At 39.1% G+C, this 19,386-nt stretch overlaps 1 protein-coding gene across 3 annotated transcripts in view; it reads right to left on the bottom strand.

Annotated features, from left to right (window-relative positions):
* LOC149844361 (DNA polymerase I A, chloroplastic/mitochondrial-like) overlaps positions 1-16,250 on the bottom strand; it is a 53,170-nt gene extending 36,920 nt beyond the window's left edge. For all 3 annotated transcript variants that reach the window (XM_089994295.1, XM_089994298.1, XM_089994299.1), the window contains exons 1-4: positions 15,889-16,250; positions 12,542-14,873; positions 12,211-12,399; positions 4,505-5,181 (exon numbers count right to left, since the gene is read on the bottom strand). In XM_089994295.1, the coding sequence (XP_089850421.1) occupies positions 4,505-5,181; positions 12,211-12,399; positions 12,542-14,873; positions 15,889-16,037 (3,347 nt within the window). In that variant the 5' untranslated portion in view covers positions 16,038-16,250. The remainder of the gene's footprint in view (positions 1-4,504; positions 5,182-12,210; positions 12,400-12,541; positions 14,874-15,888) is intronic.
* Positions 16,251-19,386: the final 3,136 nt, after the last annotated feature.

The following is a 19,386-nucleotide window of genomic DNA, read 5'->3' as shown; positions in this document are numbered from 1 at the left end:
CAATGAACTGCTAAAAACAAAGGACTTAACTAATAAATTAAAACATTTATATATAGTATATATGTACGTCCTTTCCTGCACTTTATTTTTCGTTGTCGTCGCGCTATATGTGTCAAGGCTTTCCTTTTAGTGTATCTTTCCTTATTGTCGTTTACTTCCAGGACGCGGTTTCGCGATCCTGGTCATGTTTCCTTTCTGTACTTTACTTTTCGTTGTCGTCGCGCTATATGTACCAAGGCTTCTCTTTTTGCACTTTCCTTTCTTGTCTTTTACTTCCAAGACGCGGTTTCGCGATCCTGGTCCCTGTTGATTTCATTTGTTGTTGCTTCTGCTATTTTATACATTTACATGTCACTCCTCTTTTTAATGTCGTAGTCTCAACCCCTGTCGTGGATTGGCAGGGTTCGACAGCAGAGCTTAGCCTAGCGTAAGAGCGCGAGTATCAACGTTCGAACTCTACAGTGAGTTACGAAATGAGATACTGGTTTTCCTAACTCGAGACAAGAGCCTCGTTGTACGAAGGGTTGTTGTTTCCTAAGTTTAGGCAAACGTTTGGTTTTTGGTACTATTGCGACGCTAATATAGTTGGCACGGTGCAATGAGTACTACGAGGCAGACTAGGCCTCGATCGTGCAATGATACGGATTGAGAATACACCTAAAGGGTCTCAGGCGCCTTCACAGGCAAGATGCTCGTTTGGGTCTAATGGACCAAGGCATGAAGAATGAGGTGGCAGTTAAAAAAAAATCGTCGTGCTCAATTCGACCTAACTTCGCCAAGAGAGAGAACGAAGGGTATCAACTCCGATGGGAAGGCCATTAATGGCTATTTACGAGCAAAAGACTCGACTTTCTCGGTCATCGGAGGTTAGGAGAAAGAGGTTGCACTAGATAGCCTAACACTTCTGCAGAAGTTGGATGCATCCCTACTGGGCCTTTGGGGGCTTGCTCTCTCGACCACCGGTCGTCCCCTTAGGATAGGATTTAGTCAGTCAACCGAGGTATCTTAAGATACATGGCATAATAAACCTTCAGATTGGTCTCGACCATTTCGGTTCGTGTGTCATGTACGTACCCACATGGCCGGTTAACAAGTGATAACTAAATTAAGCATGTTCACCCTTCAGTTGTTGTTTTTGCATACTTGTGGTATTATGTGCTAGCATACTGGTGAGTTTCCTATGCAGTATATTTTTTCTCATTGTTGTTGTTGTGGTATGCTTAACTGTTTTACCTGCTAGTTGTTCTTGTTCTTTTTGAACTACTAGTTTTTCGCGAGACTGACTCATTTTATGGGCAGGTGATGAGTAGCGGCGACAGGCAGTCAACGGTGCATGCGACGTGACTCGAGGCTATACTTTTCCTTCCAGACTTCTGGTTGTCGTTGCAGGGTTTTGAGTTTTGGGTTTTTGTTTTAATCTAGGGGGCCTGGGCCTCCTGTTGATTTTCCATGTAGAGTGACTTTTTATTAAGAATTTAGTACTCTTTTCAGTTGTCTGCTATTTATCATTGTGGTCATGTTTGGATTGTCGAGCTAACGTGCCTGGGATTTGCAAAAGAGAAAGATACTTTTTGAAGGGTTTTCAGAACAACAGAGTTCAAACTTTCAAGGATTTTCCTCAGAAAACTTTAATTGTCAAGTTAAGAAATTTCGGGGCGTTACACCTCTTCTCCAACGTCTTGCATTGAGATTACTATCTGAACTCACTAGTTCATCCTATTGCGAAAGAAATTGGAGCAGATATTCTCAAATCCATGACATGAAGAGAAACAAACTCATCAGCAAGCGTGCAGAGGATTTAGTATATGTTCATTCTAATCTTCGACTACTTTTGCAAACCAATGATGAATACAGGTATTAATTGTTCTCTTAGTTATTTGACTATTTCTTAGTATCTTCATTTAAATATACTTGTATTTTAACATTTTCAAATTGGGTTTGTAATGCAGACAATGATCATCCAAATTATGGGATGTAAACCCAGAAGAGTGTGACTTAAAGGGAGAGCATGATTTCAACATTACAAACATGAACATTACAAACATAGACTTATCTGAGCCTAGTCTTCCTTCTTACGATGCATTTGATGATGAAGCAGAAAATTATTAGAATACATTACCCCATCGTCATATACATTGTGTAGGATATACTTTTGGTATGTAATTATGCATTGTTTGCTTCTTTTATTAGTATATTATATAATTTACTTCTTTTCTGCTTTACTTATTTGATTGTTTCTATAATATATTTAGGTTGATTTAATTATGGTGTTAGTTTTTATGATGAAGAATAAAATTATAGATTGTTAATTTGATCTATTGCATGCATGATGATGAATTGATTTGATGATATTATGATAATTATTTTTTATTTCATTAGTGTTACTGTTAACTGTTAAAAATCATATATATATACCCTCCTGCACCCAAGTTTTTTTAAAGTGATGCACCCGCACCCACACCTATGTGACATAGGGTTTAACTGAGAAGATACAAACTACAACCATGATTTCTAGTATGTGGGAGTACGTACTCTTGGAGAACAAGAGCCTCTCTCTCTCTCTCTCTCTCTCTCTCTCTCTCTCTCTCTCTCTATATATATATATATATATATATATATATATATATATATATATATATATATATATTATAGATAAAACTGGACTTGGTTAGGGTTAATTGAATCTACTTTTGAACATAAATACACCTCAATGTGGTTGACTTCACCTGGCACAAAGGAAGCCGTGTCCAAGTGTGACACATGCATGGGTGCGAGTGCCCTGTTAGAAGAGTCCATGTTACATAGGTTCAGGATGATGCAGGCAATTTCGTAAAGATTGGCTACTTTGCTTGGCCCACTGAACATAACATTAAGGAATGGAATTGGTGGCATGAAATTCTAGCATAACTTCAGACTCCTATAGTGGTGGTAAAATCTTCTAGAAAGGACGTGATTCATGCTGTCTCAAAGACAATGGAAGGCAAGGTGCATAGATGTGCAGTGACTTATAGTGCCTTTATAATTTTGATAGGTTTCATTGTCTATGGATTCCCAATTACATTCCAAGGCAATTAGCAAGTTAGGTGAATGGTAGGATCGGATAGGTTATGGGAGGACAAGCCACCAGACCAATTTCCTTCTGAAAATCAATTGTGACTATAATGCATTTTCCTTGTAATCTGGTTGGGGTCTGCCTAAACCCTGCTTGTCAAAAAAAAAGAAGCTTTAGCTGTTAATCCCAAATAGAAAGGGGATGTTTGGCAATTCCCATACCAAGTAGTAAATCCATTTCCTCCCCAATTGTCCCAAAACCAATGGATTAACAAAGCATCAGATTCTAATGCTCAGTTTTTTCTCAGTTTTATGTAAGCATGAATAGAAGAAAATTGGGAAGTACAGGGAGAAATAAGAAAACCAACAACAAATGAGGAAAGGAGCAAATTTTGATTGTCAAGCAAACTATTTAACAACGACAATTTTTTTTTAATAAAAGCAGTGTTGTCAGTACAATGTGATGAACTAAGTGGTAAGTCATCCAATTACTAGCCGAAGCAACTCTACCAAGCAAGGTGTACTTAAGCAGTATCATGTATAGATGTTCATTCAATTTCATGATCCTAGATTGTTTATACAAAATTACCATTCTCAAAATGATAAATCAAATCAATATTTTAAACAGGTGTTCTTTTATTCGAAGGAAAAGTGGGTGATAGATTTCACAATAGCTACCCACTTCCAACACATTTGACAAAATTGAAGGAAATTAAAGATAAGAAAAAGGAGGTCCCATGGCAAAATGCAATAACATGAACTATTAAAAAGGATGAAAATTTAGGTTTTAGCTTCAAATGAAAGCCAAGCCATTGTCTTTAACTTGCTTAATTTATCCTATATTGACTTTTACTTTTTCAAGTTGATAGCTGGTGCAATTTCTTTTAACCTTTAAGACATATTTGCAAACCCATGAGAACTTTCTCAGCTCCAAAAGCAGCTGAGAAACATTTCTTCGGGAGAAAGGTTGAGGAAAACTTTCACAGTGAAACTCTCTTGCCTTTGGAAAAGTTTACTCATTCCCGTGAGTTACAATTTGCAGATACACAAACCATATGAAAAGCTTTCTCACCAGGCAACTGTCACATGGATACTCTACTCAATTTTGTCTCCCATTCCATATCCCCTTATTTGTTAGTCATATTGGAAATTTCAAAAAAATGGCCATAACCATGTGACATAACCAGGCAATCACTGGTATACTTTCCCAGGTGAGAAAGTTGTTTGTAGGCTCATAAATGTGTTCCTAGTAGATTTTGGATCACCGTGAACCTAGAAACAGATCGATCACTGCACTAAATAACAGAAGAATAGCCCTACTCTGAATCGCACCAAAGACCATTAACAAAAAGAAAGGCATATAAGCAGTATACTAGATACATATAAAGTCGATCAATTGAAAATTTTGGAAAGAAAAAAGAGCTTGTAAAGGGTGCAGAAACACAGTGAACACCTGTTTAAGGTACCACCAAAGAATAGCTGACGCAATTGAATATCACTGCCAACATTCATGTACAAAGCATCTGGACAATATTTTGACGCCCATCTCCTAAATCTGTCAGCAGCAACTTTCTGCTCAGCAGTTGCTATTTTCTCTAACTCTGAGAGGTACTTTCTATCAACCAACATCCCTTCATATTCCATTTTAACCAAAAGTTCACCAAAAAGACGCCAATATTCTTCATAGAAGTCGTACATTGTTCCTCTTTTAACACCATCAAGCATCCATTGCATTTTCATCAGCTTTTCTTTCAAGCTCCTGAAGAGATTCAGAGTAGCTATTGAATCTCGGGCAGAGTAGCAAATCCATGGTATCCGCTCCGCCCTTTGAAGCTTTTCAACCGGAGCAACAGACACAATTTTGCCTTCAGATCCATCTTTCCTTAGTTTTCTTCTTCCAAATACGGTTTTAAGGGAAACCTTGCCAGCAAACAATTCATCCGCCTTATGTGAACCATCTCCAGACATCACCTTTGGATCACCTGTAAGTGCTTCAAGGGAATACCCCCCTTCAGTGCGTCGAGAGGAATCCCACAGTCGAGCAAGATGCATTGTATCCGCATGAAACCCAGCAACTTTGATCCCGTGGTTCTCCAAAACATGGTGATCGAAGCTATAGTTATGCCAAACCTTCAAAATGAAGGATGAATAAAATAAAAAACTAGTTATGAAATATGGTTATATTCAGTTCAAACATATGAAAGCTAGAGAGCTAGATTCAACATCAACAGGAAACTGTTCTCATGGCTAACTACAATTCTGTTTCCTCTCTTTCCTTTACCCCTTCTTGATAGCCAAGATGGGAAATTGGCCCCCACTAGAATTTGAACCTGAGACGTTTTAGTTGAAGACTAGTGAGATGACCAGCAATACGCCAGGGGAAGGGTGCACCAGTCACTATGAGGTATAATTATATCAGAATCCTAAAGGTTATTTTCAGGTTCGGATCATGAAAGAACCGAATTTGCATTTGAATTGGATATACATTTGCATCATCAATTTTTTTCTTTTTAGATCCAAATTGAGCTCAAATAAATTTTTGGGTTGAATTTGAGATTAAATTCATAGAACAATCTAATGCAATTACATTTATTAGATTTGCACATATATTTCAGATCCACAGTCAAACTTATCTCATTGTATATTGTTCACATACAAATTTAGTCAATTACACTAGACCCATATGGTTCTATAAACTTTGTACTTGAACTGACTTGAACATCAACCCACTTTGTACCCATACTCATTTTATACTTATTTTGAACAGAAAGGGTTGTGTACAATCTTTACCCAGGCTGACCTGAACAATCTGTTTTGTGCCCAACCTGATGCATACTCAAACATATTTAAATACTGATTTCAAAATCAATAATATTAATCCAATCACTTTTCTTTAAGATAAATAACTTTTTTAACTAAGAAGAAAATTTGAAATCCTAATAGAATCTCCAGATTTCAGTTATAGATAATATCCCTTTCACACCTGCATGGGTCGCCCGAGTGGAAGCAGACTTGGGGAGAAGGTGTTCACCCCTTCATTCCAGGTTCAACTCTCACCGGGTGTACACCCTCCTCCCCCGACCCCGATGCCTCCCCCTTCTCTTATCCTCTCCTGCTCCTCTTCCCCGATGCCTCCCCTGAGCCCTCCTCTCCTCCGAAAGACGACAGCAGGGCAGCCTTCCTGTCCTCCTCTGGCTGCAAGTGCAAGGTCTCTCTCTCTCTCTCTCTCTCTCTCTCTCTCTCTCTCTCTCTCTCTCTCTCTCTCTCTCTCTCTCTCCTTCTTCTTCTTCCTTCTCCTCCTTCCTCCCCCTCATTGCTGCAGGTGTGGAACCCAGCCCTTCTAGGTTGAGTTTAGCTCGACTCTGTCGAACCCAGCCTAGAGGATCATCCAAAGAATAGGCTCAGAGAGTTGGGTTCGGCAAGTATTTAACATTTTTAATTTTTAATTGTAATACAGACAAGGATCATCCAAATTTTGGGACGTAAAGTCAAAGGAGTGTGACTTAGAGGGGGAAACATGATTTCAACATTATAAACATGGACTTATCTGAGTCTAGTCTTCCTTGTGATGAATTTGATGATGAAGCAAAAAATTATTAGGATCATTACCTCATCGTCATATACATTGTGTAGGATATACTTTTGGTATGTAATTATGCATTGTTTGGTTCTTTTATTAGTATAATTTATTTTTTTCTGTTTGACTTTTTTATTGTTTCTTGTTTTCTTAATTCACTTAGCATAGTCATAATATATTTAGGTTGATTTAATTGTGGAGTTATTTTTTATTGACGAAGAATAGTAATTGCAGATTGTTAATTTGATTTATTGGATGCATGATGAATTGATGATATGATAATGGCCTTTTATCTCATTCGTGTTATTGTTGTTAACTGTTAAAAATTATATATATACCCTCCCGCACCCCCGCACCTAAGTTTTTTAAAATGCCGCACCTGCACCTATGTGACATAGTATATAATTTTTTTAGAGATAATAGTTTACTTAATTGAAACTCAGCACGATCCATTTAAACCCCAATCTATGAATGTCTTAAAGGTCTACCATTTAGCATACACAAAAAAATCCAAATATACATATACAATTTATTATGCCCAAACCCATTCAAATTGGGTTGAGGACCTTGAGGTTCTTCCTACTCCACCCAACTTATATCCAAACTCATTGACCCATATGCATCTACAATCAATCATACTCAAACCCAACTTCAAACCAACCCCTTTACATCAAGCAGGATAGGAAGCGTTGTACACCTCATCACTTTGATCATACATATTAGAGTATAAAGTACTAATCATATACTTAACAATTAATTTTAAGTTAACAAAATTAAATCAATGAATATATTTTAAATTAATATAACTATTTTGTATTTTCTATACTATATATTACAAATTTGAGTGTATTTCTTAGCCTCTATTTAAGAAGACTCGACCCAAACCAACCCGACTACACCTCACAAATAGAGAAAGAGAGAGAGTGGGAAGGGGAAAACAAGGGCGGGAGGGGAATGGCTGAGAGGAGAGAGACAGTTCCTTCTTAGGGCAAGCCAACCAGGCCAAGTTGCACCTTCACAAGGAGTTCCAGGGCCGTATGCTCCACAAAGTATGTCTGTTGCAACTTGATTGTCTCAGCTCAGCAAACTCCTCAGGCTATGAGTAATTATCCTGCCAGATTTTGGAGGCCCTGGAGTATCATTATGTTTGTCTTAAACTGAGAGACATAGCTTGGCCTTTCTTAGGTTTTTTTATTATTATCCCCCCCCCCCCCTCATTCATTCGACTAGTTCAAAGATCCCAGGCATCGGGATTATTTACATTTGATACAATGTATTTGCAGTTTGCAACATCAGCTTCTACAAGCCAGCCTCAAAGCAATATTAATCTGCCATCACGATATCAGCAGCCTGTATCACAAATACATACACCACCTAGATCAAGAGGACAACCCTGGTTGGGTGTTGGATCCAAAGTATGGATCCAAAGTTGGCCATTGGGTCTCACAAAGAATTCAATGAACCACAAAGTAGTGGACTCATGAAGTGCAGTTATGGAGGTGGTTATTGGATAGTGGGGGCATGATGGCAACACCAGAAGGTGTAAATATATGCTCAGAGATTCTCAAAAATGTAATATCCATGGAATTTAGATATATTAAATTCTTGTTATCCAAAAACTCATGGTTGGTTTGGTTTTCTTGGATCCAGTTATAATCTGGATTGGATCTCTACCCTAGAATGGGAGAGGTTGGATTTTTTATCACGCATCTATATTAGATCCTGAGATATTGTGTGTAATTGCAGTTTATTTTTTATATGTTTTATGAGCTATTCATGTTTTGGATCATAATAATACATGGATCTGGTATAGCTTAATATTGAACCAGTTTTTATGATGGGTCAAGTTTAACTGAACTAGGATCCATTAGATCTTATGTTTGGATCAATATTGGATATGATGCTTGGATTAATATTGGATCTATTGTACCCTTCCTAAAATCTCGGCCAACACAGGTGGGCAGAGTGGGCCACTTGTTGCACTACCACTGAAAGCTAGCCAGCAGGCCATAGCATCTTCCATTTACATGTTTGTTGTTATTTGTTTACTTAGGTTTGGCAGGAGAATGCTGAAAAATGATATCCTCCACTGGATTTGATAATTTAAACTTTCTTTTTTGTTATTACATGTGAAACAATGTTCGCCACTTTCAGTTTGGGATGGGTACATAGAAAATTAAAAAAAAAAGACCATCAATGTAAGGTGCTTAGTGTATATACATACGATCACTAGAATATGAGAACCAGAGTGTGAACCAGGCAATTACGATGTTTTTTTGTTTTGCAAATTTGTCCCTACAGATGCTTTCAGCACGATCCATTTGCCAGGAATCGACTTTTGGGTCATACTTTTTTGAAAAAATACATGATTTTTCGATGCTTGAATATTTACAGGAATTTTGAGCCATCGATTTTCAAGCTTTTCATCGGTGGTGACCTTAATGGACATGTAGGCATTAGTAGGGATGGATTTGAGAGAATCCATAGAGGCTATGGTATAGGAGAAAGAAACGAAAGTGGAGAAAGGATTTTAGATTTTGGTTTGTCCTATGATATGATCTTAGCAAACACTTGGTTTAGGAAGAGGGAGTCTCACCTACTAACATTTAAAAGTGGGGTTAATACGAGTCAGATAGATTTTTTCCTACTTAGAAAGAGAGATAGGGGTTGTTGCATCGATTGTAAGGTTATACAGGAAAAAAGTGTAGCTACACAACATAGTTTTAATTTTAGATCTTAGAATTAGACAATGCCGCAAAAGGGATAGACATAGGATAGACCCTAGAATTAAGTGTTGGGCACTGAAAGGAGCTAAACAAGGAAAGTTTGTAGAGCAGGTAGTTAAGGAAGTTGATTGGCGTATCGAGGAGGATTCAGAATCAATGTGGAATAAGATAGCGAGTGGCATGAGAAAGGTGGTTAAGGAGGTATTAGGTGAGTCTAAAGGCGGTACACCGCTAGGTAAGGATACATCATGGTGGAACGAGGATGTCAAATTAGCTATTAAGGTTAAAAGAGAGTGATATAGAAATCTAAGTAAGGGTCGTGATAATGAGAATTTGGAGAAGTATATGATAGCAAAGAAGGAAGCTAAAAAAGTAGTTTGAAACGCGATGGATAAGGTATATAAGGAGGTTTATGACAAGTTGGATACCAAAGAGGACGAGAAGGATATTTATAGGCTTGCAAAGATGAGAGATAGAGAATCGAGGGATCTGGGTATGGTTAGATGTATCAAAGATGAAACGCAAAGGGTTTTAGTCAAAGATGAGGAGATTAAGGAGAGATAGAAAGATTATTTTGATAAGCTATTTAATGGAAGTCATGCTCAGGATCTTGGAGACTTTTATATTCCTTTTCATGAGATGAATCGTGACTTCATCCGCAAGATTCAAAAGAAAGAAGTTGCAGAGGCTTTGAAGAAAATGAAATCAAGAAGGGCAGTTGGCCCAAATGGTATACCTATCGAGGCTTGGAAATGCTTGGGAGAGAAAGGTTTAGAATGGTTGACAAATCTTTTTAACAAGATTTGGCGGACAAATAAGAAGCCTAATGAGTGGAGGAATAATACTTTGGTGCCTCTATATAAGAATAAGGATGATATACAAGATTGCACAAATTATTGTGGTATAAAACTCATGAGTCATACTATGAAACTTTGGGAAAGGGTGATTGAGTCTAGGTTGAAGAAGGTTGTCATGATATCGGAGAATCAATTTGGTTTTATGCCTGAAAGATCAACTATGGAAGCTATACATCTTCTTAGACAACTTATTGAGAGAAATAGAGAGAGAAACAAATATTTGCATATGGTTTTTATTGATTTGAAGAAGGCATACGATAGAGTACCTAGGGACGTTCTCTGGTGGACAATGATGAAGAAAGGTGTTTCTCTCAAGTACATTAGTATAATTAAAGATATGTATGAAGGAGTAGTAACCAATGTCCGCACTTGTGCAGGGGTGACAACCAATTTTCCTATAACGGTTGGGTTACATCAAGGATTTGCTTTAAGCCCTTTCCTATTTGCTATAGTGATGGATGAGCTTACGAGATCAATTCAAGAAAATATGTCGTAGTGTATGTTGTTTGCTGATGATATTGTTTTGATTGATGAGTCTAGAGCTGGGGTTAATGCTAAGTTAGAATTATGGAGACAGACATTGGAAGCAAGAGGTTTTAAGTTGAGTAAGAGTAAGACAGAATATATGGAATGTCGATTTAGTAAGCAACGAAGTAGGGATAGGAGTGTAGTGAAGCTTGGTGAGCAAGAAATACCGGTGGATGTTTGTTTCAAATATTTGGGATCTATCATTCAAAAGTATGGAGAAATTGATGAAGATGTAAATCATAGGATAAATGTTGGGTGGATGAAATGGAAAAGTGCAACTGGAGTGTTGTGCAATCGTAGAATGTCATTGCGGTTGAAGAGAAAGTTTTATAGGACGACTATTAGGCCCGCTTTAGTGTATGGTACGGAATGTTGGGCAGCCAAGAGACATCATATTCAAAAAATGAGTGTAGTTGAGATGCGTATGCTTAGATAGATGTGTGGAAATACAATAAAAGATAAGATTCAGAACGAGGAGATACGTAAGAAGGTAGGCGTTGCACCCATTGAAAATAAGACGAGAGAGAATCATTTACGGTGGTTTGGACATATTCGGCGAAGGCCTAATGATGCTCTAGTTAGAAGGATGGAGAAATGGGACAATATATTAGTTAAAAGAGGTTGGGGTAGGCCTAGGAAGACATGGATGGAGATGATAGGAAAGGATATGAATGCTTTGAACCTCACCGAAGACATGGCATTGGATAGAAATGATTAGAGGAGAAGGATTCATGTGGAAGACCCAGAATGATTTTCTTTTTTTGTTCATATCGCTGACCCCATTGATCTTACAACAATGAACTTGACAATCCAAAACAATCACCATAACATAAAGATCAGTGATATGAAACCATAGTTGCGAGTTGCGACAGTGGGAGGCGAACGCAGGAAGTTATGTCGAATCATATACAGAAAGCAACAATTTTAAAGCTTAAAAAGATTTGAGAGAGGTTATGGAGAAGAGAGGAAAGTAAGAAAAAATTTATTTAGTAGATAGATATGCTGATCTAGTTCACTTTATGTAAAAGAACAATATGAAAATACTAAATTGATAGAATAATTGCTGCAAGAATCTCAATCCCTCAATCTAAACAATCATAATTCTTGAACATGAGGAATCTGGACTCCTTAGTAGTTCCTGCTCATTTTTTAATATGGTGGCTTTCCACTTTCAAATCAACCTTCCTAGGAAGCAGGAACTCCACTCTAAGTGTTTTCAGTAACAATGAAATTAGCTGTATCACTTACTATACGCACCACTTGTCTAAATGTAGTGAAGGTTTAAGACATGCAACAATTTATTTATTTATTTTATTTGTTTGTTTGTTTGGTGTTTGTTTATTAAGGTTCTATTTTATATAAGTAAAAATTAGAAGATTTTTTTCTGAAAAATGTGAAAGACCATGAGAGAGGACAAGAGAACTGGATATCAAGCAGTGTGTACAACCAGACACTTGCAGCAAGAAGCTACCTTTTTAATGGAAGGATTTTCGAAGAATGGAACAAATGCCATCAGAACATCTTTACCACCATCAAGAATGTCAACCCATATCGAAGTTTTACCATCTCCAAAGTCTGTTCCTTGCCCAGAATGGATACTGAAACAGATCAGCTCCCCATTGGCTACTGGAGTTTCCTGCTTCACGTCAATTTTTGCAACCTGTAAAAGTATTATCATCAGTAAGTGACACTTAATGCATGATGTTCCATATTCAGTATTTCTGAATGCTGCTAAAGCATGTTAGCTATAAACTGTTAATATTTTATATGGTAAAATAACTGAGTGAAGCCACTGTGCATACCTCTGTATCACATGCATGGACAAGAAGCCTGTACTCCCCAGTTAGCTTTTCAACAACTGCCTTCGCAATTGAGACATTATTCACAACAAGGACCTTATCATAGATACGAGAAAGTCTTATATGATCATCTGAAATATAGCTGCCAAGTTCTTCTCTGACATTTACATTCGCAGAAGGATCCCCAACAATATTGTCAATATCAGAAACTTCACCATCTGAAAAAATTTCATTGACACCTTTCACACTTTTATCAACCCCCTTGAACAGTAAATGTCCATTTGCTGAGATATCCTTATTTCGTTTTGCAGGAACATGAACTTTGGAAGTCTCAGGTTGTAAAGAGAGATCCAGATGTGCATCATCAGCTGTATTTTTAGGAGCATCATTTGCAATGCCAGAAAGTTGATTACAGCATTCACTATTTAAATCCCCAGATGAAATTCCTAAAGCTGAACTCTGATCATCAGCAGTACCACAAAACCCTGAATCCACCTGGCAACCGACTGCTATAGGAGAAGTTTCTCCACTAATGCTGGAATCAGTTGATGGAACAGGACTTCTCATACCTGCAGAATTGTCAATTGTTGAAATTCCACTGTTTGAAGCATCTCTTTTGATTGCATTAGTTTCAAACAGATTTCCCTTACGTTCCTTTGTCAATTTCTTCCCCAAATGCTTTCTCTGGATAACTTCTCTAGCAACACCCCTTGATGGAGAAGACATATATTGTGTTGTTTTACCTACTTCAGTTTTCCTGGGGTCATTTACAACCATATCAGAATATTTGCTCCTTCCATTAGAACCTACTTCCTTGCACGAAGGTAAAATATGCAGAGCAAGATTGTTCACACAATCATGTGAAGCAACTGCACCACCAACTTTTACAGGAAACAACTCACCACCTTTGTTGGGCATTGATACAGAGTTCTGATTTAGCCGCAATTCTGTATTTGGATGGAAAACAGATGGTTCCATCGGAACCTCTCTTGTATTAGTATTCCTCACAGAATTGTCAATTGTTGAAAGTCCACTGTTTGAAGCATCTCTTTTGATTGCATTAGTTTCAAACAGATTTCCCTTACATTCCTTTGTCAACTTCTTCCCCAAATGCTTTCTCTGGACAACTTCTCTAGCAACACCCCTTGATGGAGAAGACCTATATTGTGTTGTTTTACCTACTACAGTTTTCCTGGGGTCATTTACAACCATATCAGAATATTCGCTCCTTCCATTAGATCCTACTTCCTTGCGCGAAGTTAAAATATGCAGAGCAAGATTGTTTACACAATCATGTGAAGCAACTGCATCACCAACTTTTGCAGGAAACAACTCACCACCTTTGTTGGGCATTGATACAGAGTTCTTATTTAGCCGCAATTCTGTATTTGGATGGAAAATAGATGGTTCCATAGGAACCTCTCTTGTATTAGTGTTCCTCGCAGAATTGTTAATTGTTGAAAGTTCACTGTTTGAAGCATCTCTTTTGATTGCATTAGTTTCAAACAGGTTTCCCTTACGTTCCTTTGTCAATTTCTTCCCCAAACACTTTCTCTGGACAACTTCTCTAGCAACACCCCTTGATGGAGAAGATCTATATTGTGTTGTTTTACCTACTTCAGTCTTCCTGGGGTCATTTACAACCATATCAGTATATTCACTCCTTCCATTAGAACCTACTTGCTTGCGAGAAGGTAAAATATGCAGTGCAAGATTGTTCACACAATCATGTGAAGCAACTGCATCACCAACTTTTGCAGGAAACAACTCACCACCTTTGTTGGGCATTGATACAGAGTTCTGATTTAGCCACAATTCTGTCTTTGGATAGAAAACAGATGGTTCCATCGGAACCTCTCTTGTATTAGTATTCCTACCTTGCAAAGTTCCCAAAACTTTTAGTTCTTCCTCTATGGTGTCATTGTGTGGTATCTGATTTCTTTGAAGCAATTTTGATGCTCTCAAAATTGCAGTCTCTTGCACCCAGCTGCCTCGGTTACGGTATAAGCCAGTTGAAAGGTGTTCATTTGATTGTGCTCTGGGAGTCTGTTTTTTCTCCTCAAGATATCTTGGACTCACCCGGATTACTACCCTGGGAAAATTTTGACTCTGGTAGTAAGAATTTAATTTGGAAAATGTATGAAACTTCCGCAGACCAGACCGGAACCCATAATTTGTTCTGTGGGCCATGCCAATAGATTGTGGATCATTATCAACCACTCCAGGATAAACATCCATAATGTTTGCAACTGAACTTCCAGTGTTCAGGGGGCTGAAAGCAGTGGAATCTGAACAAGCACCATCAGCATCTTGGGGAGAACCAACATCCTTCTTACTAGAAACAATAAAATAAATCAGGTAAACAAATTCCGAATGATTTTATGCTAGAGTACATTATGAGCATGAGCTATCACTAAGAAGTTCTAAAAAGTTCGACGTGTGGCACCTATCCCATGAACAAAAAACTGAAACAAAGTTTACACCATTCCCAATTAATATGGTGCTTCACAGATCTCTATAAGGCAAAACCCGTTTCTGAAAACATGCACACCAAAAAGGAGAAAGAAAGAAATATTTCAACATGCGGTATAAAAATATTGTTACTTTTGACGCAAATTTAAGTCACTTCGCAGATACAATTTAACCAACAAAGAAATCAAAACCGAGTTTATTCATCGTAGGGTTTCCGACATCCACATTGATATTTGATACCTAATTTCCACGCAAGCAAAAGCAAGAAAAATATATATACGCAATTTGGGGTGGAAAAGCAGAAGCAGAAGAAGGGGGAGGAGGAGGAGAACAAGAACAAGAATATCCGTGGACAGAACACAAAACAAGAAAAAAAAAATTGTCTTAGTTCATCAATTATCCCACCACAATACTTCCATTCATCTTAAGCAAAAGCACTAACAAGACACACTCGAATACCCCATTCAGGAAAAAGGAAGAAATTATTCAACATGAAGAGTATAGAAGTATTCTTTTCGTTTGACCTTATTTTACTCAATCTGGAAACACAATCCACGCAACAGATAAAACAAAGCAGGCTTGTTTCTCATAGGTTTCCGACGACCCATCATTCAGATCAAAATTCCACGCGTTTTCAAGCAAAAGACTAATAACGCGATACTCGCATTCAGCCTAGGACTCAAATACACTATTAGGAACGGAAAAAATGAGGTAAGAGGCATAAAGCCAAACAAAAGGCCAGATTTTTCATCGACTCTCCACGACCCATCTTTCGGAAAGTATTCTTCCAGACATTTACACGCCGAACACCCATAACAAGATACCAGAAACACCACCTTAAGTTCAAACGGAGAGAGAGAGAGAGAGAGCATATGTACCTCTCAGAGCCCTTGCGGGAAAGAAAGTGTGAATAGTAGTAGGAGGGGAAGGAGGAGCGGCGCCGGAAAGGTGGGGAGGAGGCGAAGAAAAAGGAAGGGGCAGGGCGGGTCTTGAGAGGGCCACCTTGAGCGGTAAACCCCAAGCCCATCGCCTCCGCAACTCTCCACCCCACTCTGTTCCTCGATGCCGCCGTTTTTTCCCTCTCCCACTTTAAACCCTTCACAAAAGAGAGGGGGGGAGAGGTGGATGGATTGGAGCCACTCGGTAAAAAAAAATGAACGGTCTTTTTTACTAGCCTTTCATATTTCCCTCCACAGCCATCTCAGCCTATTCCTGTATCTCTCCCTCCAAAACAGACACAAAAAGCCACCTCTCCCCCTTCCTAAACCCTCCCACCAAAAACCTCTCCTTATGTTGAGAGAGAGAGAGAGTCCTATCCTAACTCCTAAACCCCTAAGATAAGAGAGGTGAATGTACCCATCGTTTGTATTTAATACATAAATAACATATACTTTGTCGTTATCTATTCATGGGATTGTTCACCTTTTATTTTTCAGGATGTTCGTGCTTTTATTTTGAATTTTTAACCCGAAGACTCTGTCAGCTGTCGTGCTGGCAGCCTTAAACTGTGAGATTAGGACCCTTGCCCCCGAACCTATGCTGCGCATTGGTTTATGCAGGGAAGCAACGTCCATGAGAATCGAACCTTGACTGCCCATCTAACAGCCAAGCCTCACCCACTACGCCAACCTCTGGAGGGTATCATGCTTGAAAATAACCCCGTAATTTTAAGTGGAATAGGGATGTGGGTTGCGATGGCTTGATCATTGTTCCCCACCAAAATTTTGTTGAGGGTTAATGGCTGCTTAGACTTAGGGAGAGCTTGTAAACTAGAGAAGAGATGCACTGTACTTGGTCCCACCAATTTTTGTCCCAAAGCCACAACTTTGTGATGGTGGTACCGCCTGAAAGGCGCTCACAATCTGAGCAATAATAGTATGTCACGTAAGCACGCTTTTGAAAACCTCGAATCTTAAATCCGAAGATCTTTGGATATGAAATCCTTGAAAACTAAGAATGGACCTTCCTTTTTCAAGCCTGTTTATTTCTACCCATTGTTCTCTTTATATACCTTTTTTTGATTTATTATGGAGAAACCACTCATTTGCTTAAGCCTTGCGGCGAAGGATGCACAAGTCGCTCTTTATATACTTGAGAATCCTCTATCCAGATTGAATAGCTTCTAATCTTGGTGTGGAGCCTGTGCCACATCAAATCCTCCAATCTCGAATCCTTAGGCTTTCAAATGTCCGGGACAGGGGCGTAGCTAGGATTCATGCGAGGGGGGGGGGGGGGGGGGGGGGCAAATAGGGTGTAGAAAAAAAAATTGTGTGATAGTCGGGGGTTCGGGGGCAGCGCTCCCGAAAAAAAAAAATTTGAGATAAAATAAAAAATAGCTACAATTATTAATAAAAATCTATTTCATATGGACAAATCAAACTATTTGCTGCAGTCAGGGCTGGGCTAAAAAATGGATAAAAATCTATTTCATATGGAATCAGGGCTGGGCTTTTAAAAAAAATAAAAAAAATTAACTGTTTCGGGAGGCAGTACGCCTCTGGTCCGGGAGGGATTGTGCATGGTATTATCATTTGCTGGCGAGCTTATTCCCGCTTTGCTTTTGCGAGAAGTCGAGGATCGTAAGGTATCGTGCTTTATATTATCATGCTTGAGGTGGCGCATCCACCTCATTCATTGATTGGCCCATTCTTGTTTTGCTTTCAAATATATGGAACCACTTTGCTGATATCCATGTGGAAGAATGGGGCACTGAATGGCTGTGTGTTGCGTTTTCCGATTGGATATGGACCATATGAGCTAATAAGACCAACATTTGGGTTCAATGTTTTACCAAGTAGATACCCTTTTTTTTAGAGGGTGTTGTGTGTTCTCCCCTGAAGACGCAATGTTTGCTACAGTGCATGTTTGGGGGGGTCCGAATGAACGCCACATATATAAGCACATGGGGCTCGTATTCCCGTGTGTGTCGGCATCACTAAACATCGAAGTCTGGTGCGGTTGCAAAGACACAAGTACCCTTTCTTGTTATTCTCGCCATGAAACGATGGTTCAAGAAAATGATAAAAATGTCCTCCATTCAAAAAAAGGGAAACGACGGTTCGAAAAAAGAACAAAAATATCCTTCATTCAAAAAGTCGAGGATGATGTTAACTCTTCAAAGTCCAAACAGTGAAACGAACCTGAAGCTCTCTCTCTTTCTTTTCTATTTGAACTTTCCATCGTCATCTTCTTCTTCTTCTTCCTTCTCCGTGAAACACTGTAAAACCCTCTCTCTAGGGAAGAAATTAAGGGAGACAAAGAGTCGATGATACGATGGCGATCGTCGCCCTATTTCTGCTAGCAGTGCCCGAAATGCTACCCTGATCTAGTGGGCAACCGACTGTGGCGGCTCCTTCGTCGCCTTCGAGGGACACCTACAACAGAATCTTCCTCCGGTGCATCTACAACGGAGTCTTTCAAAGTACAATTCATCTACCCCTATGTCGGCAATACTTCCGATCAGGGCTATGCCTTCCCGACCAACCTGACGCTACTCAATGCGGGTGTTCGCACCCTCAAGTCCTGGCAGGCATTCGTCGGGTTCTGGCACCGCGAGGTCCTCATCTCGACCTCCAGCGTCGTGCTCTCCGACTGGACTCACCTCCCCGCCAACGTTGGAAATGGCATATTCCTCTCTGGCTTCTCCATCACGGACTTCAAGACTGCCATCAGGATGGCTGGCAACTACAGTCTGATCAAGGCGAAGAACGTGCTCAAGGGGGCGGAGTTCGACATCGCGATTTACGATTTATATAGAGTAGCAATTTATGAAAATCGCATAGCAAAAAAAATGACAAATCGCTAAATCGAGTAGCGATTTATAAAAATCACGTAGCAAAAAAAATGGTAAATCGCTACGCGATTTTCGTAAATCGCTATATCGAGTAGCGATTTATGAAAATCGCTTAGCAAAAAAAAAGCAGAAAAACGTTAAATCGAGTAGCGATTTACGAAAATCTCATAACAAGAAAATAAAACAGAAAATTGCAGGAAAGAGTGTTACGAAAACCTCGAGCAAGAAACAACCAAAGGAAACAATAAACAAAAATGATCAAACAAAACACAATGACACACATATTTACGTGGAAAAACCTTCCCTCAAATCCGAGAGGGAGTAAAAACCATGGCCGCATAGAGGAAAAACTTTATTACTCTTTTTCGACAGTTACAAGAGGGAAAGAAAAGAAAGAATTTATACAAGGCCCAAAAAAAATCTTTCGGGGGGTGCTTCCCCCCTACGACCCTCTACCAGAGGCGGCTTTCCTTGGACCCCCTCCCGCTGACCGCGCAGAGGGACCCGCGCTGGGGGTAGCCCCCGGACCAACACTCCCCCCTCCCTCCTTTTGTAAGGGAAAAAAATCTGAATCAGGCTCCAC

This window comes from Nuphar pumila, chromosome 2 (assembly GCF_984573655.1).
Source record: "Nuphar pumila chromosome 2, dmNupPumi1.hap1.1, whole genome shotgun sequence".
NCBI classification, from domain to species: Eukaryota; Viridiplantae; Streptophyta; class Magnoliopsida; order Nymphaeales; family Nymphaeaceae; genus Nuphar; species Nuphar pumila.
The sequence above is the reverse complement of the archived record's forward strand: the minus strand, read 5'-3'. Positions and strand labels throughout refer to the sequence as shown.